Source organism: Geotrypetes seraphini, chromosome 6 (assembly GCF_902459505.1).
Source record: "Geotrypetes seraphini chromosome 6, aGeoSer1.1, whole genome shotgun sequence".
In the NCBI taxonomy this organism is placed as follows: domain Eukaryota; kingdom Metazoa; phylum Chordata; class Amphibia; order Gymnophiona; family Dermophiidae; genus Geotrypetes; species Geotrypetes seraphini.
Window position 1 is genome coordinate 253,702,072 of NC_047089.1, and position 27,287 is coordinate 253,729,358.

The window sequence follows — 27,287 nt, forward strand, 5'->3', positions numbered from 1 at the left end:
ATAAAATAATTCCCTTGCTTTTGGTGTTTTACATCTTATTATTGTGATTATTATAATGCCATGAACCATTTCCCAGAAACAGTGGTTTAAATTCATTTGAGGTTTAGTGCTGCATTATCACGTTCCTGATTCGGGGAGTAATTTTATCCTGCAATGTACAGTACAGTTATTAGATAATTATAAAACCCGCAGTGTGCTGGGGAGTGAGACTCTATTAGAAATAATAATGGTCCGTTCCTCTTGAGATACCTTTATTTGAGCAGGCAGGTTATCTGCTCTGACTGCGCTCTAGTGGCTCGCAAACGTTGGAGTTCCGAGCAGAGCTAATGAGAAAACTTGTTCTTGAAAGGCCGACCAAGGTGTTGAAAATGTGGAGGAGCCGACTTCTTGTCTAAGCGATGCTTTGATGAAGTCATCTTTTATTTTACACGTTTGTTTCTCTCCGGGCATGCCTGTTTAAGAAGCCAAGGACTCAGTATCTCCAAGTATCACACCTTCCCAAAAGTGTTGCTCCAGACATAAATTACAATTAAACGCCTCCAAAACTGAACTCTTTTGGATCCGCAAAAAAAAACCACTGCAACCGCGCCTGTCCCTCACTACACTGGGTCTCAACTACCATAACTGCAAAGGACCAAGCACGCAGCCTAGGAAGTCTCCTTGATTCCAACCTATCACTTTCCAACCATGGTCCGGATTCACTAAACCCCAATTGTGTCTCCGATCCATTCTCGATTGCATGGAGGCCGATGAATTCACAAAAGGCCTGCATGCGAATGGGGATGATTGTTGACACGCCCCCCACCTACAGCACGGATCGCTAGAGAGCGATCCTGGAGCATGCACAGACCCTGACAGGAGGAGCCCCCTGTCACTGCTGTCAGGGCTTCTGACAGCTTTTTTAAATATTTTTTATTTTAATCGGGCAAATATTTTGCATGTATTACACACGCAAAATAACTGCTCAGTTAAAATAAAGAAAACCCACACCCGAAGTGCCGCCTCCCTCCCCAAACCCCTAAAAAATGCCCCGCATGCTGATGCCCGCCCCCCACGCCCGATGTCCCGCCAACACAATGCAGGGGGGAAGCCAACTCTCTCCTGCCATTTTAAACGCCACCCGGCTGGGCCCAGCCCGGCCCACCTCCCTCTCTGTAGTAGGCTGACCGGCTGGATGGACCCGGCCCAGCCCACCCCCTCCCCGTAACTTTAGAATTGTTGGCAGCAGGAGGGGTGCCCAGTCCCTGCTCCTGAGGCCTCCCGTGATCGTCTTCTTGATAGCCAATTTGCTCATTGAAATATTTGATATTGCGTAAAATCAAAATTTAATAAACTTGAAACTTGAACTTGAAACTTGAGCAGGAGGAAGCCCAAAGTCCTCCTGCCTCCACCGCGATACTGGCCTTAGGCCACGCCCCGATGTATCACCTGATACACAGGGAGGGGCCTAAGGCACTGATTGGCTGAGGCGCCTCGAGCTCCTCCATTGGGAGGGGCCTGTGGCGCCTCAACCAATCAGGGACTTCCTTAGGGAGGAGTCTAAGGAAGTCCCTGATTGGCTAATCTGGTATCTTCCTCATTTTACTACCTGTGACAACTCTGAAAAGTAAGGAACTGCTCTATGGCTTAGTCCTCTTCCGCCTGGACTACTGCAACACGCTACTCAACGGTCTCACAGCAAAGAACATACAACGTCTCCAGCGTGTACAAAACGCAGCAGTCAGACTTCTATAAAACCTCCATGCCCACGACTCTGTCTCCCAGGCTCTGTCGTCAGCTCACTGGCTGCCTGTAGCCAGACGTGTCTTCAAGGGCCTGAAGCTAGCGTTCAAATCCTTGCAAACGAGTAGGCTATATGCCAACCAAGCTTCCTCCGTATGTGCCTAACAGGTCCCTCTGCTCCCAGGATGAACTACGCCTCAAAATGCCCCCTGGTCAAGCCCTTCAACTGCATACACCAAACGACATTCTTTCTTTAGTCATTTATTTAGTCCGTCCTCCCAAAGGAGCCCAGAATGGGTTACTGGAGTACATTCATAGTATGGGTAGGACAAATTTAGTGAGACATTCAGACTTTATAGCATTTACAGCATGGAAAAAGGGGTTTAGATTACAGCAATTACAGTATAGACATAACATGCAGACTTACAAATACAGACTTAAGTGGACATAGGGTGGTTTAAAAACCCACTCCCACTTCATACCAAGCCACTGGAATCAACTGCCCCCGCAGATCAGACCCCTTGAAGGACTCCTGAACTTTAGGAATGCAATAAAAACATACCTCTTCACCTAAGTCCCTTGCCCACGACCGATGGAAAATAAAGAAATGTACATTGGTACTACTAGTTCCTGGCATGTGTCAAGTTAGGAAAATCTTGTATTGAAAAATCTTGCACTATAACTATGGCAAATTTAACCTGTAAACTGTATATTATATATTACACTTCTCCCTCCAATCCGCGGTTTCAGTACCGCATATTCGGTTATTCGCAATTTTTTTTGGGGGGGGGAAAGAAACCTTCCTCAGACCTTACCTGGTGGTCTAGCGGCGATGCGGGGCAGGATAGATTTTCCTACGCTCCCGCCTTGTGCAGAGCCATCATCAAAATGGCTGCCGTGAGTTCCCGTTGTAGTTTCGAGACTACAACGGGAACTCACGGCGGCCATTTTGATGACAGCTTTGGAGCGAGGGAGCCTTAGACGGAGGGTTCTCGGAAGGGACCTTGACTTAGAATGGAGCCTTTTGGGAATGGGGTTTCTGTTTGGGGGGGGTATTTGAGGGCACCTTAAAAACAATGTGAATGGCCACTTTAAGATGCTTTGCACCCCGATACTCTCAGGATGCTTGGTGACTGACCAGCTGCTTAACTTGTGGTGCTGAGATACCCTAAGTTGGTAACTCCCTTGGTAAACCTCCCTGAGGATGACGCTCATAATCCCGTGCTTGGAACATGAATGCCCTCCCAGGGACAGCGTCTCTTTTCGGTTACTCTGCCACCCTCTTCACTGTCTCTTCTGTGGCAAAGTTGAAGCAATTTACTGACAGCAGAAATTTGAGCTGTGGTGACAAAATCCAGTTTTATTGTGACCGCAAGAGATCCAGAGATTGAGACGTTCCGTGCGCTCTTCATACATCAATCCATAAAGCACATGGCCTGCCGAGAAAAACCTGAGCATCAGCTCTTAAAAAATTGATAAGACAGATACAGGCCAACCTGGAAACTGCAGAGTTAAAGCTTTACTGAATTTCTGCAGGACGGGAGCACCTGAAGTCCGGCGGGCATATTTGTTATCCACAAAGGGTGGGGGTGGGGCTGCTGTTACTGATGCCGTGTATATGTCAGTGAGCCTACCAATTTATTTGGTGCCCTAAAATGTTTCGGTATTGGCAGGAACGTTAATGATGCCAATAGGGAGAGGAGGAGATAATGGATGCTCTGGATGGGTCATTTGACCTTTACCTGCCATAATGTTTCTCTAACCATAAAGCTTTATGACATCACAATGCAAGTGTAAAGACCCTTAGCCAATAGGAAGAGGAGATGCAAATGTTAAGAGCCTTAGCTAATAGGGAGAGGAGGAGATAGTGGATGCTCTGGATGGGTCATTTGACCTTTATCTGCCATAATGTTTCTATGTTTCTCTAACCATAAAGCTTTATGACATCACAATGCAAGTGTAAAAACCCTTAGCCAATAGGAAGAGGAGATGCAAATGTTAAGAGCCTTAGCTAATAGGGAGAGGAGGAGATAGTGGATGCTCTGGATGGGTCATTTGACCTTTATCTGCCATAATGTTTCTATGTTTCTCTAACCATAGAGCTTTATGACATCACAATGCAAGTGTAAAAACCCTAAGCCAATAGGAAGAGGAGATGCAAATGTTAAGAGCCTTAGCCAATAGGGAGAGGAGGAGATAGTGGATGCTCTGGATGGGTCATTTGACCTTTACCTGCCATAATGTTTCTATGTTTCTCTATCCATAAAGCTTTATGACATCACAATGCAAGTGTAAAGACCCTTAGCCAATAGGAAGAGAAGATGCAAATGTTAAGAGCCTTAGCTAATAGGGAGAGGAGGAGATAGTGGATGCTCTGGATGGGCCACACGGCTGCCGACCTTGCGACTAGAGCTAACTCCTCGTGTAGGCACCAGGCTTCAAAGTGAAACAGAGGGCATCGTTTTGTCTTAATGAGTGTTCCTAGAGATTTTTCTGCAAAAAGATGTTTGCTTGGCGATAGCTTTGAAAAACGGTCATCTCTGCATGCTGTTTTCTAGCCCCAACTCAAGTACAATCTCGGAAATTTTATTTTTTTCACTTTTCTCTACCGTTCTCCCAGGGGGAGCTCAGAACGGTTTACATGAATTTATTCAGGCACTCGAGCATTTTCTCACAATCTATCTAATGCACCTGGGGAATTAGGTGACTTGCCCAGGGTCACAAGGAGCAGAGTGGGGTTTGAACCCACAACCTCAGGGTGCTGAGGCTGTAGCTTTAACCGCTGCGCCACACACTCCAATTGGAAATTGGGAATGCACAGGGACACAATATTCTATCTGATGTTTGAGCTTTTTTTCGGGTCGTTTCACGCCTTCATTTCAGCAATGCCTGCAAGGGGAAGATACCTGTGTTTGTGACAGTTGATTTTGGTTTCGGTGGCATTTCTCAGGCACCCAATGTTCCTCGTTTTGTGCTGTGCAGCAATTTAAATGGCCTGGCACGAACCATAAATGATTTTTTCAAAATGTACGGACTGGTGAAATATATGGTACACATATAACTTGCTTGGAATATTGGCCCGACGAAACCGGGACCGAGACCGGTGTCGAGGACGCGGGATCGGACATGTCGGTGCCGAAAAGCAGTCTCTGTTGTATTTCACGATTTTTCAGAGTGCGCTTTTTCAAAGTGGCACAGCGGGTGCAGGTGGAGGCCTGATGTTCCGGACCCAGACACTGTAGGCACCAGTTGTGTGGGTCTGTAAGGGAAATAGGCCGTGCACACCGCTGGCACTTCTTGAACCCGGGCTGGGGGGGCATGAACGGAAAAACGGCTTCTGCCAAATCGAAGGCCGAGGCCTCGATGATGGCAGTAGGCCCCGCCGGGGCAAATCAAAGAAAACTGGAAAAAATAAAGTTGTTTTTTTTTTTTTTTTTACAAAATAAAGAAAAAAGGAAGGGCAAAAAAACCCAAACAAGTTTACGCGAGCGGGAAGACGAAGGAAAAAATTTTCAACAGCCGTTGAAACATGCGACTTCTTAGCTCCGCGGAAACTAAGAAACTGAGGGACCGTGCGCCGGGGTCGGGCGGGAAGGCACTCGCGCATGCGCGGTGCGGTCTCTAGAACTTTCCAAGTTCTTAGAGTGCAATCACTCTAAAAGTGTCCGTACCGGGGCTCCGTCGGTGCCGTCACCCATCAGTCAAGAATATCTGCCTGCTGTCCCTGGATAACACCTGTTACGGTAAGTAACTGTGCTTTACTGCCACGGCTGGCATTAAAAACCATGCTACACTTTTGTAAGAGGGGGGTGTGATAAGAATCACCTCATAGCCTCTTTTCATCTTGCTCTTGAGTCAGCCGTGTGAAACAGGGATAACCGTCAGGCTGGGGGGACTCGGTTGATCTCTTTCTGCCTTCAGCTATTATGTTGTGACACTTTCCTAACCACGAGGCTGTTGGCAGCGCAATAAGCCTCCTGAACAGTCTGTGGTATTGCAACTGGGTGAACCATATTAACAGATATCCAGCATTTGTTAATTCTCCATTTCAAACAAAAGGGGAAAACCAACAGGATGCAGAACAAAAACAAGGAAAACTGCAGAAACACCTGCAATGATGCAGGCTACATTTATTATCTCAAATAACTGAGTGCGGTTAATAATACCACCTTAAAAACAAACTTAGGGACCTGACACGGTCTGTGTTTCGGTTTACACGCCTTCATCAGGGGTCCCAGGTTAATAGTCTTTTTGTTTGCGGTCTCATTTGATCTCCTATTAACCTGGGACCCCTGATGAAGGCGTGTAAACCGAAACACAGACCGTGTCAGGTCCCTTAGTTTGTTTTTAAGGTGGTATTATTAACCACACTCAGTTATTTGAGATAATAAATGTAGCCTGCATCATTGTAGGTTTTTCTGCAGTTTTCCTTGTTTTTAATTCTCCATTTGCCATGATATATTTTGACAATCTGAACTGAGTGGTTTCGAGCACTCAACTTCTCAACTCGGTCCTGGAGTCCCTCCTAGCCAGTCAGGTTTTCAGGATATCCACACTGAATATGCACGAACTTGATTTGCATCCACTGCCTGCATTATATGCCAATTTCCGTTGTGCATATTCATCGTGGATATCCTAAAAACCTGGCTGGCAAGGAGGGACTCCAGGACCGAGTTGAGAAACACTGCTTTAGAGTTCTGAAGTCACTGCCACAAGGCCTCAATCCCTGTCTTACATTTTTTCCGTTTGTTTTTTTTTCATGAGATTCGTGAACATTTTGTGATCTTAAGCAATGAAATCAATGTTGCTCGCACTCATCCTCATTTTGCGCTCTTTGATGGGATTAAGGAGAAAAGGGGCCAGATATTTTCTAATATGCTTTCGGAGTCACGAGGCTTAGGTCGAGCTAATTAGCAGACTTCGTTCTTTCAAGACACGATAAACACAGTTTCTCCATTAAAGGAGTCGAGTGTGTTCCACGATTCTGCTGAAGATTACCACATAATAGCAGTTGCTAGTTACAAAGATCATTTAGGCTTCTGAAAAATACATGGATTCCACCATTAACGCTCTGATCTTTCGCAGAGGCTTTTCTGCTGAGTCAGGCTTATCTGTATTTAATCCGGAACGTTATGTTTGCAAACATGAATGCAATGGTTCTAGAGAGATTGGATCTAATAGATGTTTTCTGTGCAGGGCCCTACCTGTTGGAATAAGTTTTCGTTGGACCTTAGGCAAGCTTCATCGCTAGCACAGTTTAGAAAGAGGCTTAAAACTAGAAACAGAGAAACCTGATGGCAGATAAAGGCCAAATGGCCCATCCAGAGCATCCACTATCTCCTCCTCTCCCTATTGGCTAAGGCTCTTTACACCTGCATTGTGAGGTCATAGAACTTTATGGTTATAGAAACCTGATGGCAGATAAAGGCCAAATGGCCCATCCAGAGCATCCACTATCTCCTCCTCTCCCTATTGGCTAAGGCTCTCAACATTTGCATCTCCTCTTCCTATTGGCTAAGGCTCTTTACACCTGCATTGTGAGGTCATAGAGCTTTATGGTTATAGAAACCTGATGGCAGATAAAGGCCAAATGGCCCATCCAGAGCATCCACTGTCTCCTCCTCTCCCTATTGGCTAAGGCTCTTTACACCTGCATTGTGAGGTCATAGAGCTTTATGGTTATAGAAACCTGATGGCAGATAAAGGCCAAATGGCCCATCCAGAGCATCCACTATCTCCTCCTCTCCCTATTGGCTAAGGCTCTCAACATTTGCATCTCCTCTTCCTATTGGCTAAGGCTCTTTACACCTGCATTGTGAGGTCATAGAGCTTTATGGTTATAGAAACCTGATGGCAGATAAAGGCCAAATGGCCCATCCAGAGCATCCACTGTCTCCTCCTCTCCCTATTGGCTAAGGCTCTTTACACCTGCATTGTGAGGTCATAGAGCTTTATGGTTATAGAAACATGATGGCAGATAAAGGTCAAATGGCCCATTCAGAGCATCCACTATCTCCTCCTCTCCCTATTGGCTAAGGCTCTTAACATTTGCATCTCCTCTCCCTATTGGCTTACTCCCTATTGTGATGCCATAAAGCTTTATGGTTAGAGAAACATAGAAACATGATGGCAGATAAAGGCCAAATGGCCTATCCGCAGCATCAACTTTCAAGTTTTATTTATTTTTGATTAATCGCTTAATTAAACATTTTTCTAAGCGAATTACAATAAATAAAATAACATGTAATTTTAACAAAGTATTTAAAAATATAAAACAAAACAGGGAAACAAAACAAAAATTACATAAAACAAAACATAATATCAGAGAGAAAGTTAAAGAAAAGAAAAAAGGTCTAATAAAGCAATTTACAGGTTAAAAGCATCTGTAAATAAAAAGGTTTTTAAGTTCTTTTTTAAAATTGTCTAAATTACTTTCATCTCTCAGTTGTAAAGGTAAAGAATTCCAAAGTTGTGGAGCTGTTACTGAAAATATTTATTGGCGACGGGTTCCAATCATTTTTAGAGATGGAATTACTAATAGTTTTTGATTTGTTGAACGAAGGGAACGTCAAGTAATATATGGGATAAGAACTTTACTATCTCCACTATCTCCTCCTCTCCCTATTGGCTAAGGATCTTAACATTTGCATCTCCTCTTCCTATTGGCTTAGGGTTTTTACACTTGCATTGTGATGTCATAAAGCTCTATGGTTAGAGAAACATAGAAACATTATGGCAGATAAAGGTCAAATGACCCATCCAGAGCATCCACTATCTCCTCCTCTCCCTATTAGCTAAGGCTCTTAACATTTGCATCTCCTCTTCCTATTGGCTAAAGGTCTTTACACTTGCATTGTGATGTCATAAAGCTTTATGGTTAGAGAAACATTATGGCAGGTAAAGGTCAAATGACCCATCCAGAGCATCCATTATCTCCTCCTCTCCCTATTGGCTAAGGCTCTTAACATTTGCATCTCCTCTCCCTATTGGCTAAGGCTCTTAACATTTGCATCTCCTTTTCCTGCTGCCTTATGGGACTCACAACACTAGTTTCAATGGGCAGGACCAGACACTACAAATCCCATGCTACTTTTGGATGTAAGTTCAGAACCAGGACTGGCATAAACGTTCCCACCTGGCACTGGGTAGCTTGGCATCTCTTGCAGATGAAGGCTGGCCTCAGAGTGGCAGAGAATAGCGCTTGGTATAGAGTTACTATAGTGCTGCAGTAAAAGGAGAACAGATTGAGACATCCAGGTCTTACTAGGGTTGCCGGATTTTACTCTAGTAAAATCTGGACCCCTAGACCCGACCCCCCAGCCCCGCCCCCAGCTGCCTGCTCTTGTCAGGCAGGAGGAAATCCACGCATGCGTGGATTTCCTCCTGCCTGACGCGATTTAGGGGAGACTTTTCCAAAACCCAGACAAAGGGCGGGTTTTGAAAAGCCGTCTGGACCCCCAGACATGTTCTCAAAAGGAAGACAAGTCTGGGGAAATCCAGATGTTTGTTAACCCTAGGTCTTATTTCCATCGCTTTCAATGCCAAAGGATGTGGTAACAACAGTTAGCACATCTGGGTTTAAAAATTGTTTGGACTAGTTCCTGGAGGAAAAGTCCGTAGTCTGCTATTGAGACAGATATGGGGGAAGCCACTGCTTGCTCTGGAATCGATAGCATGGAATTTTGCTACTATCTGGGGGGGTTTTGGCCAGGTACTTATGACCTGAAATGTCCACTGTGAAAACAGGATCCTGGGTAGATGGGCCATCGGTTTGACCTAGTCTTAAGTTCTGATACTGGGAAACAAGAGAATCTTAAGGTGGCTGGTAGTTATCACAGGGTGGCAGAGCTTAGCTTGGGAGTTAATGTTGGACTCTGATGCACGGAATGGGAGATCTTCTTGCATGTGGCTTTGTGCCAGTATTTTTTTTATGAGAAGCCAAACTGTGCAATAAAATGTTCTTTAAGGGCTTTGGATGACAGGCAGCATTCCAGTCGGGGCATGAGTGGTGTCTTGTCACACTCCGTGCTGGAGGATGTCAATAAATTGAAGCATTTCTTGTGCTTAAACGGAAACTGATCTTGAAATACCCTCACTTGTTTCCCCCACCCTCAGATGCTCTGTGTAGCTTCTTGGTGCGTGCTGCTTAGTTGTCCTGGGATGGGTTTTATTTGCCGGAGTGGGTGATTTGCAGAGCATCTCGCCTTCATGTCACTGGCTGACATCTCCCTCCTGTCTCTTGGAGACAGCTCTCAGCGGGCAGATGTGATTATTGTTAAAACCCCACTGCGGGAAAAAGACTTAGTTTGACCATAGCTGCTTCTTACTTTAAACACGGTCAAGTACAGTGAAAGTTTCTTCTACTGTGTATCATTTCTAAAGCTCTACTAGATGTACACAGCACTGTACACAAACACGTAAGAGACAGTTCTTCTGGACATACACTAAACACATATTTTCAACTACTGAATCTACTTATTTTTTCTATGGAGATACTAGACATGTAGTGCTGTACACTAGGGGGCCAACTGGAATTGGCCCAGTTGCCTTAGGCCCCTCCTGTGGGCGGGGCCTTTGGCACATGGGCTGGGGACTTAAGGCACAAGAGGGACCTAAGGCAACTTACCAATTCCAGTTGGCCCAGGTGCCTAAGGCCCCTCCTGTGGGCAGGGCCTTAAGCGCCTGGCCCAATCAGGCCCTAAGGCCCACCATTCAGATGATGGTGGGCCTGCTGGGCAGACAGGCTTGGGACCCATCCGTCCAGCCAACTAATGTAAGTGAAGAGGGGGTGAGGGAGGTCGGGGGTCACGGGGTTCAGGGGGGATCCAGGGTATGGGGGACCGATCAGGGGTTTGGGGGCAGTCCTGGGGGGTATGCCATGGGCAGGAGGGGTTGGGCTCCCTCCTGCCCATATTTTAAGGGGGGTGAGGGGGGGTCGCTGTGGGCAGGAGGGCCTGGATTCCCTTCTGCCTGTATTTTAGGGGGGTGGGGGGTTGCAGGGCTCGCGCTTCGGCAAGAGGGGTTGGGCTCCCTCCTGCCAGTATTGGTTCGGCAGTGGGGGGTGGATCGCAGCAGGAAAGATTGGGCATCTCTCCTGCCGCGGGTCATGGTAGTTCGGGGTGGGAGGGCAATCACAATTGAGGCAGGAGAGATGAGCCATCTCTCCTCCTGCGATTGTTGCGGGGGTGGGGGAGGGGTGGATTCTGTAACCGGTATTGTTTTTGACAGACGCTGGTTACAGAATCCAGCTTTTAGGCGCAGGACTGGCCCCTCCTTCGCCTAAAAGATCTTGTTTTGGGCGTTTGGGACTTAGGCTAGTTTTTGGTTGCTAATGTGTTGTAAGTTTAGATGTAATGGTGGTCCTGGCGTCTAAACTGCTGAACGTAGAGCAAAATATAAGTTGGGTGTGCCCTAGGACATTGAAGGAAAGTTAACTCCCTAGACTCCACCAAAAATATATAAACGTCAAATCTAAATTTTTAAGATAAAGAACACCCTCAGCTTTAAAGAGCGACTCAAAGAGCAGCTCTAGTGCTTAGAATGGTAAAGCCAGCAAACACTGAGCAGAGATTGACACTCACTGCCAGCCGCACACCATCATCTGGGTGCTCCTGTGTGCTTTAAAGTGCAAGTGAAGTGCAAACAATGTGCAATAAATGAATATATCTAAAAGTGGAAGACAAAAAGTTCACTGTCCTGCAATGCACTGAATGCCTAACCCACTGACCTGAACAGAGAATGAAAAAATGAGTCACTTGTCTCTCCAGTTACTTAGCTGCATAAAGGTGCTATAGTCAAATAGTAACAAAGAGAGTCCAGCTTTTTTGGGATCAAAGACCAAAGTTAAGGTTCAGTCCTCTTTCAACACAGCTCGACCCAGCAGGGTTTCAGGGCAACAGCCCCCTCCTCAGGGACCGAACAGGCCAACACGACTGTAGGTCAGAGTGATTCCAGGCAGGCAAGGCAAAAAGGGGGAACAGGCCAAGTATAGGATAATGAAGCCATTGTGACATCACTGCTGAGGCTGGCTCTTATTGGTGGAATGAGGCATTGTGACATCACAGTACCAGCTCTGGTTACCAGAGACAGACACTTTTCACACTATTTATTTATTCAATTTTCTCTACTGTTCTCCCAGGGGAGCTCAGAATGGTTTACATGAATTTATTCAGCTACTCAAGCATTTTTCCCCGTCTGTCCCGATGAACTCACAATCTATCTAATGTATCTGGGGCAATAGGGGGATTAAGTGACTTGCCCAGGGTCACAAGGAGCAGCGTGGGTTTGAACCTACAACCTCAGGGTGCTGAGTCTGTAGGCTTTAACCATTGGTAGGCAGCCTGTCATCGTCTCTCAGCCAATTGGGATGCACATTTTTTATTAACGGGGGAAGGATGCCTACATTGTAGGCGTATGTCAACGCATCTACAGATCCGCATAGGGACGCTTAAGCATGCCCAAGGCGGGCCGTGAGCATAGTTTCTCCTGGAAGTAGCTTTGGGGATGCTTAAGCGTCCCTATGGGTCTCCATAGGTGCAATACAGATGCCTTAAATGTAGGCCTGCAAAATGCCAGCCTACATTTATTTTTATTGAGAGTATGAAGTCAAATGCAAACAATGAATACGGTCACATTACAATAACCGTAACCGGTCAACGACTTCAGACAGGGCGTCTGTTCGGTGATGCAGATATGATTCTCTTTAGGATGCTGATACGCGATTGACACCTGATCGGCAGCCACCTCGTAGGCGTCCACCAAGATTGTTGTCCTAAAGAGAATCAGGCCCTAAATATGTATGAGACAGCCCCTGCTTCACTGAGCTTACAATCTGTTTTATGCAGGCAAATAAGGGATTAAGGAGTTATGGATCAGGTGAATATGGGGTCAAGAGTTATAAATCATCCTCGTAAGGTGGACTTTTAGCCGAGATAGTTCCAGAGACCGGAACAAGACTTATCTACTCAGGAAGACTATTCCAGGCATAAGGCGCAGCAAGATCAAATAATCTAGAGATAGCAGCGGAGACGAAGGGTAGAGATGAGAGTGACTTAGCTGTTGGAACAACGTTCCTGCGGAGGAGTAACAAAGGAGATTTATTGAGGAGCTGCAGAATGAATGCACTTTTTAAGTCAGTAAGAGAACTTTGAACCGAGGGAGCCAATGAAGCGTTATATGAGTGTAGTCATACGACAACATTTTGAATAGATCAAAGGGGAGAGAGATGGCTCAGAGGGAGACCTGTGGGAATGGTAGTTATTTATTTATTCAATTCTCTATACCGTTCTCCCAGGTGAGCTCAGAACGGTTTTTCCCTGTCTGTCCCGGTGGGCTCACAATCTATCTAATGTAGCTGGGGCAATGGGGGGATTAAGTGACTTGACCAGGGTCACAAGGAGCAGCAGGGGTTTGAACCCACAATCCCAGGGTGCTGAGGCTGTAGCTTTAACCACTGTGTCACACTTGGACCTGGATTGGCCAATGCTGGAAACAGGAGACTGGGCTTAATAAACCATCAATTTTACCTAGTAAGGCAGTTCTTAGGTCCTTATGTTCACAGATTAATTCAGTTTCTAACCAAAGAATAATAAAAGTGTGCCACACTATGTGAGTGTGCATATATGTATGTGTGTGCATGTATGTGCACACCTCTGCATGTGTGTATGGAAATGAATGTGCTTGTGTATGTATATGTATGTGCCCATGTATGTGTGTGAGCATATATGTGTGTGGGTATGCACACGCATGCATGTGTGTGGGTATGAATGTGTATGCTCATACATGTGCAGGCATGCATGTGTGTATGGAAGTAGATGTGTTTTTGTGTTTATGTACATATGTGTGTGTGTACATGTGAGCAACTGTATGGGCATGTATGTTTGTGTGCATACATACATAAGTGTGCATGCACATGTGTGTGAACATATATGTTCAAATATGTATACATATATTTGCACCCATCTACATATGTGTAGATGCATGTGTGCATAGAATTGTGCTTGTAAACATGCACATGAATGCGTGTTCATCTTTGTGTGTGTGTCCATGCATGTATGTGCTTGTGTGCATATATGAATGTGTTTGCACATAAGTATGCATGCACGCATGCATATGTGTGCATATATGTGTGTGTGAATGTATGTTCATATATATGTACACATCTGCATGTGTGTGTATGTATGTGTGTGGAAGTGTGTATGCACATGCACATGTGTTCATGTATGCTTCTGCTTATGTGCATATATATATATGTGTGCATGCAAGTGTGTGGATGTGAATGTTCATATGTATACACATCTGCATGTGTGTTTATGCATGTGTGTAGAAGTGGGTGTGCTTGTGTGTATGCACATGTCTATGTGTGTTCATCTTTGTGTATGTGTCCATGTATGTGTGTGTGTAAGTGGATGCGCTTGTGTTCATCTGTGCATGCAGACTTATAACAATTCAGCTAGTCATCTGTATGAGAATTAGGAGTGTAATATTCTATTCAGGTGATGTTTGAACTGAGCTTCCTCTTCCAGTTTAATATCTCGGATGTTCTAAAGATGTTTACGGTTCAGCTGACGTTTAGAATTTATCCTAAGTATGACTAAACCCGTGTGCTGCCGGACTTCTGGACTTATTTGGTTTGCTGGTGGCTGAAAGTTGTGCATCGTTCAGGAAAGGGAGATTGATGGAGCTGATATTAGTGGCTTTGTTTAAGCCCTGAAATAACTAGCTGGAAGCATTAAAAATGAACCGTGCCTGGCAATTTCCCCAATGCGCCGATTACTCATGAAAGGAAAAAGAAATGCAAAAACCTGCCGGCCCCTCACTTACATGAATTTATTACCCCAAATTGATGATAACAACACTTTTGGTCAGAGAACTAAGAACATGGGCATTATCAGGGAAAATTAACTCTACATCAGTGATTCTTAATTTGAAAAATATATTTAATTGCAGTCTGCGGCCTGTAAACGTGATTTACTGTGCAATTCGGGATAGAACCTGACACATGTATTTAGGATTAACTAGTTCAGATCATCACTGCAGCCCAGGAGAACTGTTGAAGTGGTGCTTAAGTGACTAGTAGATGAGATTTAATTTGATTGTCTGCTGTAATGATGAAAACATAGGAAGGGATAAATATTCAACTGGCAGCGGCCAGTGATTTTGTCACAGTTTTATGCCCGGATATTTAAGTCCAGGAACTAGCATTGAAATTCAGCCTAAACTGGTCAAGTTAGACTGGCCGAAGATGGCCTAATGCGGGACACGCTAAAGCCTTCCGTGTTAGTTTTGCCATTTGCATGCTCTAAGTACACGCCACTCCTACGATTTATCATTTCTAAAGCGCTTAAGTAGTGCTGTACATGTGCATTTATTATGTAATGTACAGTCCCTTCTCAGAAGAGCTTACAATCTAATTTAATAATATTTTCCTAATTTTTTGAGGGGGAACGTCAGGGTGGAGAGTGGGCATTTCTGCACTAACCAGTTAGGCCCTTATCGCCCACAAAATAAGTGGCGGGAGGAGTTCCTGCTGACATTTTTGTATATAGACTTGTGAGAATACCAGCAGCGCATGGCCACATAAAGGAAAAAAAAGTGGAAATTAGCCCCTTATCACAGCCATGGTAAAAATTGTTCTAAGTGCACAGGAAAAACCTACGTAAGGTCATTTCTTACCATAGCCTATAAAAGAACTCCTTCATCAGTTAAGGGCAACATATTGGCACGCAACCGTTAAGGCCCGGAGTCTCTACAGAGTGCCAATATTGGCGGCTGCCTAAAAAGTGGCCGCTGATCACATGCCGGTCACACCAAAGGCGCCCTATACAGAATCGCGCCTCTGTGAAAGATAGGCGCCGGAAATGTAGGCCAGGATTTTCCAACGCCTATCTTGATCGCAACTACACGGGTGATTTAGGCCGCCTAAGCCCACGTCCAGCATTAGCCACGGCCATAGTGGTATTCAGTGGCCGAAAGTGCCTACATAGGCATGATTCTGCCGCGTATTATTTTAGGCGCCAGTAGGCGATTTAATGGTGCCATTTTTTGCCGTTTTACACAGCGTTTCTTATTTAACTTAGGCGCTGGTAAAGCACCTAACGGCACCTCATTTCTAGAATTTTCCCCTAAGTGCCGATTCCCTAGATTGCCCACATAATAGCTGGTTTTAGCTTTAGGAGGTTAGTGTTGACACTGAGAACTACTATCTGATTAAGAACATAAGAGCTGCCGTACTGGGACAGACCGAAGGTCCATCAAGCTCAGAATCCTGTTTCCAACAGTGGTCAATCGAAGTCATAAGTACCTGGCAGAAACCCAATGAGTAGCAACATTCAAGAGCTGAGATTGTGATGTCATAATGCCTCATTCCACCAATGCCTAAGAGCCAACCTCATCAGTGATGTCACAATGGCTCCATTGTCCTATACTTGGCTCCCATAAGAACATGAGCTGCCATACTGGGACAGACCAAAGGTCCATCAAGCCCAGTATCCTGTTTCCAACAGTGGCCAACCCAGGTCCCAAGTGCCTGGCAGGAACCCAAAGAGTAGCAACATTACAGAGCTGAGATTGTGATGTCATAATACCTCATTCCACCAATGCCTAAGAGCCAACCTCATCAGTGATGTCACAATGGCTTGATTATCCTATACTTGGCTTACATGAGAACATAAGAGCTGCCATTCTGGGACAGACTAAAAGTCCTTCGAGCCCAATATCCTGTTTCTAACAGTGACCAACCCAGGTCCCAAGTATCTGACAAGATCCTAAAAAGTAAAACAGATTTTCTGCTGCTTATGGTAGGAATAGGCAGTGGATTGTCCCAAATCCATCTTAATATTTTTTTTTTCATTGAATTCAGAATAGATAGCTTTTTCTTAGATAATTAATGGATCTAGTTTTCCTCTGTAGACAGATTTAAAATTTTGGGGAGTAGTGTTAGATAATCTTTCTTTTGAGAAACAAGCTGTCCTACTTACAAGGAAAGTTTTTTTTTCTCGAAGACAATTAAGAAGACTTAGGGCTCCTTTTACTAAGGTGCGCTAGCGTTTCTGGCACACGCAGGAAATTACCGCGGGTTACACTTCTAGAACTAACGCCAGCTCAATGCTGGCGTTAAGGTCTAGCGTGCGCTATTCAAGGCATTAAAGCCCTAGGGACCCTTCGTAAAAGGAGCCCTTAAGCACTGTTTTGAGGTTGTCCAATTTAAACGGATGGGCAAGCCTTCATACTGGATTATTAGAATTTTTGTGGGATGTTCTGACACCCTTTTAAAGAAGGTGGAAGCATTGCAAACTGGTAACTAGGTTTCTCTGCTGGCTAATTTGAAATCCACACTAATGCTTATTAAGGCCCATTGGCTGCCTGTTCCAGCCAGAATGTATTTTAAAGCTTGTGTCGCCATTTCCAAGATGTCGCATGCTATGGCTCCTCAATATATGCTTTCATTGATTATTTTTGCAAGTTGTAATAATGTTATAAGGTTGAGAGATTTTTCTGGCTTTCCATTTACCATCATTTAAAGGAGTCAGGTTTTAACAGATTTTTTTCAGTTTTCTTTTCTCTTTGAGGCAACAAAAATGTGAAATGATTTACTGGTGGAATTTAGATATTTGATTAGATATCTTTTGTTTTAGAGAGTTTTAAAAACTTGGTTATTTGAAAGATATTTTCTTTAGAAAAGGTAAGGTTATACCGACATTATGAAAAGGTCAAATGTGTATTTCCCCAGGTATTGCTTGCTTCTTATGTGATTTGTATAGAATTTACAAGGTATCTGTAGATTAAAAGCATTGTGCTAAATTAGATTAGTTTATGGACTTTTCTTTTAGGAAGTTATCTAAACCTTTTTTAAACCCTGCTAAGCTAACTGCTTTCACTACAATCTCAGGCAACCAACTCCAGAGTTTAATTACATGTTGACTGCTGAAATATTTTCTCTGGTTTCTTTTAAGTCTACTACTTAGTAGCTTCATCCCATGCCCCCTAGTCCTAGCATTTTTGGAAAGAATAAACAAGCAATTCACGTCTACCCATTCCACTCCACTCAGTGATGTTGAATATCAATGCAGACCTCTACCCTAAACCCCAGGAAGTGTCCAACTGCCAAAAAATAAGGAGTCCAATGTGAGCTGAGAATTTTTATCACACACTATGGGCTACCACCTCCTTTTAAGCAGGCAGTAATTTTTCAGCTAGCTCACCTTATTAAAAAGGAGCCCCCATATGTTGCTTTTCTGTAGAAGTTCGAACATATTCATGTCAGTAGGCGCTTGTTTTCTGTAAGAAAATCATACATGTTCTCTAAAAAAAAAAAACGAAGCCTCAATACTACCAAAAACAAAAAAATCTGCTCTCGTTCTTGGCACATCGGTACCAGTTTCTACTCTGAATCAGATTAATAACATGCTTGATTTTTGGTTGCTGTATTTCTCACCAGCTTAGATATAATAGCAATCGCATGCATAATTCACAAGATGTTCACTGATTTTGGGAAAATGGCCTCATTTCTTTCTTCGGAGGTGGAAGGAGGACTAATGTAGCCAACTTTGCTGATGCACAAAAAATGCGGACGCCATGAAATTCCAAATCAAAGGTCATTCCCTGGTAACGGGGATTTAACGAGTGGTAATGATGAGACTCGCAGTAAACAATGCATATGTTAATCAGGTTAATATGGGTTAACTTGAGTTTGTGATTAGCCCTCCAAGCACTGTGATTTATACAGCCAGAACAGTGTAATCTGTGCTGTCGAATGTGTATCAAGCTTTGTAAATGCCTTTTTCTTCTCTTGAAGATGTCCTTGATTACGATCATCTTATGGGTCAAGTCACTTGAAGTCTGGGTTGTTGTTTTTTGTTCCTGGAGGTGAATGAGAAAAGATCCCAAATAGCAGCTCTTATAAAATAAGGAATAAGGTATGGCTCACTGGTAGAGCCGCTGCCTCCGCACCCAGAGGTTTTGAGAGCAAATCCTCATGCTGATGCAGGGCAAGTCACTTAATCGTCCAGTGCCCACCGCTTTGAATGTAAGCTCTGAAAAGCCAAAGCCACAAAAAGGCTGTATACAAGACTCCATTCCCTTCCCTTCCCTAATAAAATATTCAAATCATTTCAGAATAGAAAATGACATGGGACAGATTTTTTTCCTTATCCCCTTGGGACCTATCTCCATCCCTGTCTCGTTCCCATGAGTTCTGTGCCTGCCCTTCTGCTCAAGCCTTGAAGCATCAAATGTCAAACTGTAGTAGCTCAGGTTGTTTACCTCTGCATAGGTAAGAGTTTGTCTTTGATTACATAACATTACATTTGTGATTTCTATTCCGCCATTACCTTGCGGTTCAAGGCGGATTACAAAAGAAGTGATCTGGCCATTTCCAGAGGAATTGAGGAGTAGAGCGGGTTGCTTCAGAGAATTGGCCGAGTCTTGCGGTGTTAGTTTGTCTTCAAGGATTTCTTGAATAGCTTGGTTTTTATTTCTTTTCTGAACGATTTGTAGTCTGGGGTCGTTATCAGTAAATTGGAGAATTGGTAGTCTAATTTTGCTGCTTGTGTGGCTAGAAGGCCATTGTACAATTTTTTTCGTTTGATTTCTCGGATGCGGGGATGTGTGAACAGTTTGTGGGTTCTCCTATGTATGGTTGAGGTAGATTGGATTAGGCGGTTGTTTAGTTAGGCTGGGTTGTCTCCGTTTATGATTTTAAATAGTAGGCAATAGAGTTTGAATTGTACTCTTGCTTGTATTGGGAGCCAGTGTGAGTCGAGGTATGTCGCCATGATGTGGTCGTGTTTCTTCAGTGAATAGATAAGTCTCACAGCTGTGTTTTGTACTGTTTGTAGTTGTTTTATCATGGTTGCGGGGCAGGGGAGATAGAGGATGTTGCAGTAGTCTAGAAGACCCAGGACCAGTGTCCCCTCTAAGCGGGCGGGTGGTGTGAGCAAAATTTTTTCCCCGTGCGCTAAAAATATCGGGCGCCAGCACCAACTCGCCCGATTCTCCTCTCGCCGCGGCCTGCCATCTCCGTACGCCGTGCGCTGTGACGTGACATTGTGCGCTGCGAGGCAATATTTTGTGCGCCAGCGCACGCCAGCGCAGCTTAGAGGGAACACTGCCCAGGACTAGGGTCTGGACCAAGAGCTGGAATTGTGTTCTGTCGAAGAATTTTCGAACTTGCCTTAAGTTTCTCATGACCGTGAATGATTTTTGTATTGTTTTGTTGGTTTGTGGTTGCATGGTACAGTTTTAGAGTGGGTTGTATGGTGGGTACTAGATTTGTTATGGTTGGGGTTATATTATTTTCGAGGAGAATGATGCCAATTCAAGTAGTAATGATTCTGGATTTGCATGCACTGCCTCCTTGAGATGCAAATCTATCTCATGCATATTTATTGTGGATATCCTGAAAACCTGATCTGGCTCCGGATCTCGAGGTCTGGAATTGCCTACCCCTGCTCCAGGCCAGGGGTGTCAAAGTCCCTCCTCGAGGGCTGCAATCCAGTTGGGTTTTCAGGATTTCCCCAATGAATATGCATTGAAAGCAGTGCGTGCACATCGATCTCATGCATATTCATTGGGGAAATCCTGAAAACCCGACTGGATTCTGGCCCTCGAGGACTGGAGTTGCCCATGTCTGGACTAGATCAGGGATCTCAAAGTCCCTCCTCGAGGGCCGCAATCCAGTCGGGTCTTCAGGATTTCCCCAATGAATATGCATTGAAAGCAGTGCATGCACATCGATCTCATGCATATTCATTGGGGAAATCCTGAAACCCAACTGGATTCTGGCCCTCGAGGACTGGAGTTGCCCATGTCTGGACTAGATCAGGGATCTCAAAGTCCCTCCTTGAGGGCCGCAATCCAGTCGGGTCTTCAGGATTTCCCCAATGAATATGCATTGAAAGCAGTGCGTGCACATCGATCTCATGCATATTCATTGGGGAAATCCTGAAAACCCGACTGGATTGCGGCCCTCAAGGAGGGACTTTGAGACCCCTGCTATAAGCGGTATATCAACTTTTTAAATAAATAAATTATGTACAAAGGAAGTCTAAAACATGGGGATGAATCCAGAAAGGTAACTTCATTCATCTGGAGTCCTGGAGCCAGTTCTACTCCTGGGGAAATCTGCACAAGAAAAAAAAAAATGGAAATTTAGTGCATAATATTATACAGTTCTGGAAAATTCCACCCAAAGAATTTGTAATTTTCTCACGCGGAATTCCACCGTTATTACCTAGGCATGAAATCTTCCCCCACCCCACAGCCGTTTCCCTCCTCAGGTTCCACCTTCTCCAGCTTGAATCCCTTCCCCTCCCCCTGGTAGGTTCATCTTCTACCTTGCTCAGTCTCGTCTTCAGGGTGGATACCTCACGTTTTTCTTCTTCTGCCCCTTCCACCTCAGTTCAGCTCGCTGTTTTTCACAGTTCTCTCCCCCCACCCCCTCGGCATTGACTGTCCCCCCTAAATCCCTTCCAGGTTCAATCTCCCCTTCAATCAGCCTCCCACTGATCACCCCCCATTCGCCCCCACCCCTCTATATTTGTATAGGAAGCAAAAAGTCGATGCAGTACGCAATATCACCTATCGTTTCTCCGTTCTGCCATTATTCCTCAAAACTTTTTCTCCACATAATATAAAGGATCATTTCCATATTGCTGAAGAACACATTTGCTCTAAAAATAAGCATAACACTTGCACCTGAAATAATTGGAGAACGATGATAGCTGTATCACTGTTCCGAGTTGCAAAGTCATATAAAACAACCGTCATTTTGGTACAACAGAGATCAAATAATCTTTTGAAAGCAGTCTGATGCCTTATTAATCACTCATCAAGAAACCAGTTAAATAAAAGGAGATGAAATATGCAGGCTTTAGTCAACAGCTGGGTTCATTTTGCTTGTCAGGAAGGCTTCTCGGTTGAACTCATTACTTCCTACACTGCCGACATGAATATTCTTGGTATATGTATTGCTTGTTCTGTATGAATTGAGGTGGTAATAGAGATACCGTGAGTGCAATCGGATAAATTCTCGTCCCAGTGGAGCGATGTAGTCAGCTTAATAAACCATAAAGCACGCCATGCTTATTGCACAATATCAATATAACGTTTGATGGTAATATCAAAATGGCCCAGGCAAGATTTTCATTTCTGGCAAGGCTGGGCCAAGGGAGAAGAATGGCCGAGGTCATTAATGCAGGCAAACTTTCTGGAAACTAGTCTATTCTTTGATCTTTATGAAACTCAGAAATGTTAAAAATGGAAGCAGCTTTAAAGGGACCTAGTGCCATTTCCATGTTTGAAAGGATCAATCACACTTCTTATGCATGTTACGTCAGCTGCTCCTTGTGACCCTGGGCAAGTCACTTAATCCCCCCATTGCCCCAGATTGTGAGCCCACCAGGACAGACAGGGGAAAAATGCTTGAGTACCTGAATAAATCCATGTAAACCGTTCTGAGCTCTCCGGGAGAACAGTAAAGAAAACTGAATAAATAGCGTGAAAAGTTACTGGGTAACCAGAGCTGATACTATGATGTCACAATGCCTCATTCCACCAATAAGAGCCAACCTCATCAGTGATGTCACAATGGCTTCATTGTCCTAGACTTGGCTCACTTTTGCTACATTTTGATTTCTAGACTGGTGCAGTGGTTAAAGCTACAGCCTCAGCACCCTGGGGTTGTGGGTTCAATCCCACGCTGCTCCTTGTGACCCTGGGCAAGTCACATAATCCCCCCATTGCCCCAGGTACAATACATAGATTGTGAGGATCACAGGGAGCAGCACAGGGTTTGAACCCACAACCTCAGGGTGCTGAGGCTGTAGCTTTAACCACTCCAGCACTCTAGAAATCAAAATGTAGCAAAAGTGAGCCAAGTCTAGGACAATGAAGCTACCGATCCAGGGCAAGCAGAGGCTTCCCCCATGTCTTAATTACAGACTATGGACTTTTCCTCCAGGAATTTATCCAAACCTTTCTTAAAACCAGCTATGCTATCCACTTTTACCACAACCTCTGGCAACGCGTTCCAGAGCTGACGTATTCTCCGAGTACTTACCTTGATGGCCCACGCTAAAAACCTCTACCAAACCTTGATAAGAGAGGCCCCTACTTTATAAGCTTTTGTAAGAGGACAAATAGTGCAGGACACTTTAAAAATGTTTTATACGTGTTGATTTTAGTAACCCAGATTTCTGTTAACCTTACTTTTCAGATGAACGGGAAGATGTTCAGAAGAAAACCTTTACAAAATGGATAAACGCACAGTTCGCTAAGGTACGAAAACCTGCAGAAGCTGATCGACAGAAGGTTTGGATTTGACATCTGCTGCTGGCTTTCTTTAATTTTGCACTTATGGTGGAGCTTAAGTGTGCAAGATTTTAGACAGTGCCATTCCTTGGAAAAATTCTTCCGAGGTGTATTTAGAGAGGTAGAACGGAAAGGAGTTTTCAGTCTTTCTTGAAAGAAATCCCTTAAAATCCGATATGTTCTTGAGAGAGTTGAGGCTGACAGATGTCATGAAATAACGTGTGTAGCGAATCTGAATGCTAATAAGGAATTTGCCACAGTGTCTCATAAGAATTGGTAATTAAACTGGCACAGTTGGGTCTGGGCGAGAGAGGTCCACGGATATACTTGCAGCTGGCGGGGGCCCAAGAATCGCAGGGCAGTGATTAATTGTACAAGGTTTACTTGGCATTAATTCAGGAAGCCAAATACCTGAAATATCTATACTCTCCGAGTCCCTGTCTTTTAATTATAAGCATGAACAATCTGCCCAAGAAATCTGGGATGCCATTAAAATTAGCAGAACGGGAAATGCAGAAATATAAAAAAAAATTAGATCGTAAGGGTGCGATGGTGGGAAGGCTCCAGTGAAGGGCAGTGACTCAGAAACGGCAAGAGGTAACCATAGGCTGTGAAGTTGAATCCAACCACCGGGGATCCAGTCAGCAGCTGACCCGGCATTAGGAGTTCCACCCAGCTTTCTTACAAAGAGGGGCCCGAGCTTTGTAGAGGATCTTTGCTCCCTTTACGTCGATGCCGAGTGATCACAGATTGTAAAGAGAGCCCAAAGTGAGCCGTAGAAACATTTACAGTATCGTGAAACAGTGGTCTCAAACTCGTGGCCCGGAGGCCACATGCGGCCCGCCAGGTACTATTTTGAGGCCCTCGGTATGTTTATCATAATCACAAAAGTAAAATAAAACAGTTCTTTAGCTATAAATGACAATATTATTATTAAGACTTAGCCAAAAGGAAAGATTTATAAATTATAAAGAGTTTTACCTCATGCAAAATTGTCATTTCTAAGTACCTACAAATCCAAAATGTGGCCCTGCAAAGGGTTTGAGATTGAGACCATTGTTCTAAAATGTTAAAAAAAAAAAAAAAGCAGGGGGTGGGAAAAGTATTAATTTAAGGCACTTTACTGTGTATTGCTTAAGGCAGGGGTGAGCGCCCTTTGCACGCAGAGGGCTGCACGAATGTCAGGACTATTCCTAATGGGCTGCAACATTACATAATGACGGAATCAGAAATCAACAGAGATCCATAAATAAATAAGTGAAAATTTGACTAAAACTGAAGGAAACAGAGTGGCTATTCTGAAAATATTGTAGGAAAACAGTATTAAAAAAAATCACCCAAAGTCTGTCTGGTTAATGATATTTTCTGTGTATTCTTCCTACAGTCTCGAGAGCTCTCGAGAGCTGCATAAAATTCAGTGGTGGGCTGCAGGTGGCCCAGGCCTGGTCTAGGGTGACAAAATGCTTCATGCTTCTTCTTGTGGTAGAACTTTAGACGTTGACGCCATGGACGATAATTGTGGAGGAATTTCTTTGAAAACTACTTACAGGCTCTAAGGCCCTGATTCTACAAACGGCGCAGTTGGTAATCAACTGCTAGACGCCATTTATAGAATCGCATTCTTAGGCACTGATAGGTGTTAAATCCTTAGGTCCACTCCCATTTAGGCCAGGGTTTTGGCCTAAATGAATGTGCCTAAGGTAGGCCCTTAACCGCACCAATTGATTGATTCAATTTTTTATACCATTCTCCTAGGGGGAACTCAGAACGGTTTACATTAATTTATTCAGGTGCTTAAGTATTTTTTTACCTGTCGGTCTTTCCATGCCCAAAACGGACCCTGATTATGCTCCTAACCAGGCTTACTTTCATGTAGGCGCTTCAATGTAGACACCTACCTCAAAGCAAATTAATTCTTTTAAATTTTTTTTGATGGCCCTGTCAATTATCAGTACCGATTGAACCAATTAAAAACAAAAAACAGGTTAGGTGCCTAGATCGGCTTCTTTTATAGAATCAGGGCTTAAATGTTTGTTTGTATTTTTTTTTATTAATATGTATTAATAAGAACATAAGAAATGCCTGCACCGGATCAGACCTGGGGTCCATCCAGTCCGGTGATCCGCACACGCGGAGGCTCAGCCAGGCGTACCCCGGCGAATACCTTCGTCACTCGCATCCCTCAATGTGTCCCGCAAGAAGATGTGCGTCCAATTTTTCCTTAAATCCTAGAATGGTGGTTTCCTCCACCACCTCCTCTGGGAGAGAGTTCCAGGCGTTCACCACTCGCTGTGCGAAGCAGAATTTTCTGACATTTGTCCTGGCCGTGTCCCCTCTCAGCTTCAGTCCATGACCTCTTGTCCGAGTCCGAGTCACATTAGACAATGTGAATAACGTTGCTTCTTGAGATAAATGGTGCCACTGTTCAAACCTTTCAGATTTGCTGCTCGTTCTTTGGAACGACCTGACTACCCCGCTGCGGAACCTGGGCTCCCTCCAATTATTCCGCAAGTAACTGAAAACCTGGCTTTTCACTAAAATGTAATTCTATCCCCCCTTACTCTTCTCTTCTATATATAAGTTCATGTAAACCTTTTTTTTTCCTTCTCTTCCTATATTTTAAGTTCTTGTAAACTGTGCCGAGCTCCACAACATCCGTGGAGATGATGCGGTATATAAACTTAAGGTTTAGTTTAGTTTAATTTATTTGCAGCCGCGTGAGGCTTGGTAGGGAAAATTTGTGTTCCTTAATTCTGTATGTATGATGGTTATTTTGACATCTATAGCAGAAACATGACACTTCTACCCCCTCCAAATACATTGTCTCCTCTCCTTCCGCCTGATTTTGGCAGCTGTTAAGTCATAAATAATAAACTTTTACTCGCAGTGTCTCTCAAACTGTGTGCCCCGTAGAGCAGGGGTGCCCAAATGGTTGATCACGATCGACCAGTAGATCGCAAAGGCAACGCGAGTCGATCGCGTTGCCTTTGCGAACTTTTTCTTCCTGCCTCCCCAAACCAGGCCAGGCGCGGACAAGCGCCGGACCCACAGGACTTCTCCTCTGATGTCAATTCTGACGTCGGAGAGGAAGTTCTGGGCCAGCCAATAGCAGCTAAAAATTATATTTATACTAACAGAACCGTCACAATGGACATTATTTTAACTACCTTTCTACCTCAGAGGTTGGTGCAGTGATAGACTCCGAGAAAGATTCTATAGGGGCTTGTCCTCTACTTTGAGAATTTCCGTTCCACCTATGGAATCTGAGCACCGTCTTGGTTCAAAGGCATTAAAATAGTTTTTGTCCCGTTTTTTTTGTGTTTGTTTGATTCATTCATTTCGGGATATCTTTTTGTACTTTTACCCAGTTGTTATATTGGGCATCCAGAACGGTTTCAACTGCAACCATCTATAGTTTTGTGATTTATTAAGACCAAATTTGTGTCGCAGTTGGGAAAAATCAATCAGCTTATTTTTAAAAAATTTCCTTCCATAGATTCCAAAGATTTATTGCATTACAAAAGGGTTATTTCAAGAAATTTCAGGATGTATGGAAACCATTAACAAAATATTGCACGGAGTAGTTAGATTTGTTTCCCTTAATTTTATTAGTATTAATTGGGTAGGGAGGGGATATTTTATTAATATATATTATATTATACTGGATTATAAGGTAGGGAGGGAGGGAAGGGGGAGTGATAAGATTTTAAGTAATGTGCAAATGATAGTCTGTAAGTGATATATGTATTGTTAATGTGATACTTAATGTAATTTTAAAAAAATGAATAAAGAATATTTAAAAAAAAAAAATTTCCTTCCAAAGTATACACTAGAATAGATGACATGTACGTTGCATGCGCAAGAGTATGTCAACGTATGAGCGTCTTTGTGCGTATGGATTACAACCACCCAGACAAGCATCGTTCTTTGACTTCATTGGCCCTTGAAAACTAATGGCAAGTCATTTGACTTTTTATGTAGGACTTATCCTAACTTGAGCAACAGAGCAATCAAGGCTTTGCCACCGTTTGGATCTTCTTATCTTTGTGAAATTGAATTTTCAGCTCTGACAGAAATGAAATCGAAAAAAAGAATCGACTGCAGATGGTGGATGATGAAATGCGTGGTTGCTTATTGACGAACCGCGTTTTGAGTTAATTTGCATATCCATTGCATCAATTAACAATCCTATTCTATCTACTTTAGTTTCATCGTTGTTACAATTACCCATATGTAGCTTAAAGAACTTTAAATAA

The 27,287-nt window shown here is 43.8% G+C and overlaps 1 protein-coding gene across 12 annotated transcripts in view; it reads left to right on the top strand.

Annotated features, from left to right (window-relative positions):
• DMD (dystrophin) overlaps nucleotides 1-27,287 on the top strand; it is a 2,510,493-nt gene that overhangs the window by 562,926 nt on the left and 1,920,280 nt on the right. For all 12 annotated transcript variants that reach the window (XM_033949686.1, XM_033949693.1, XM_033949692.1 and 9 more), the window contains exon 2: nucleotides 22,937-22,998. In XM_033949686.1, coding sequence (XP_033805577.1) covers nucleotides 22,937-22,998 — 62 coding nt within the window. The remainder of the gene's footprint in view (nucleotides 1-22,936; nucleotides 22,999-27,287) is intronic.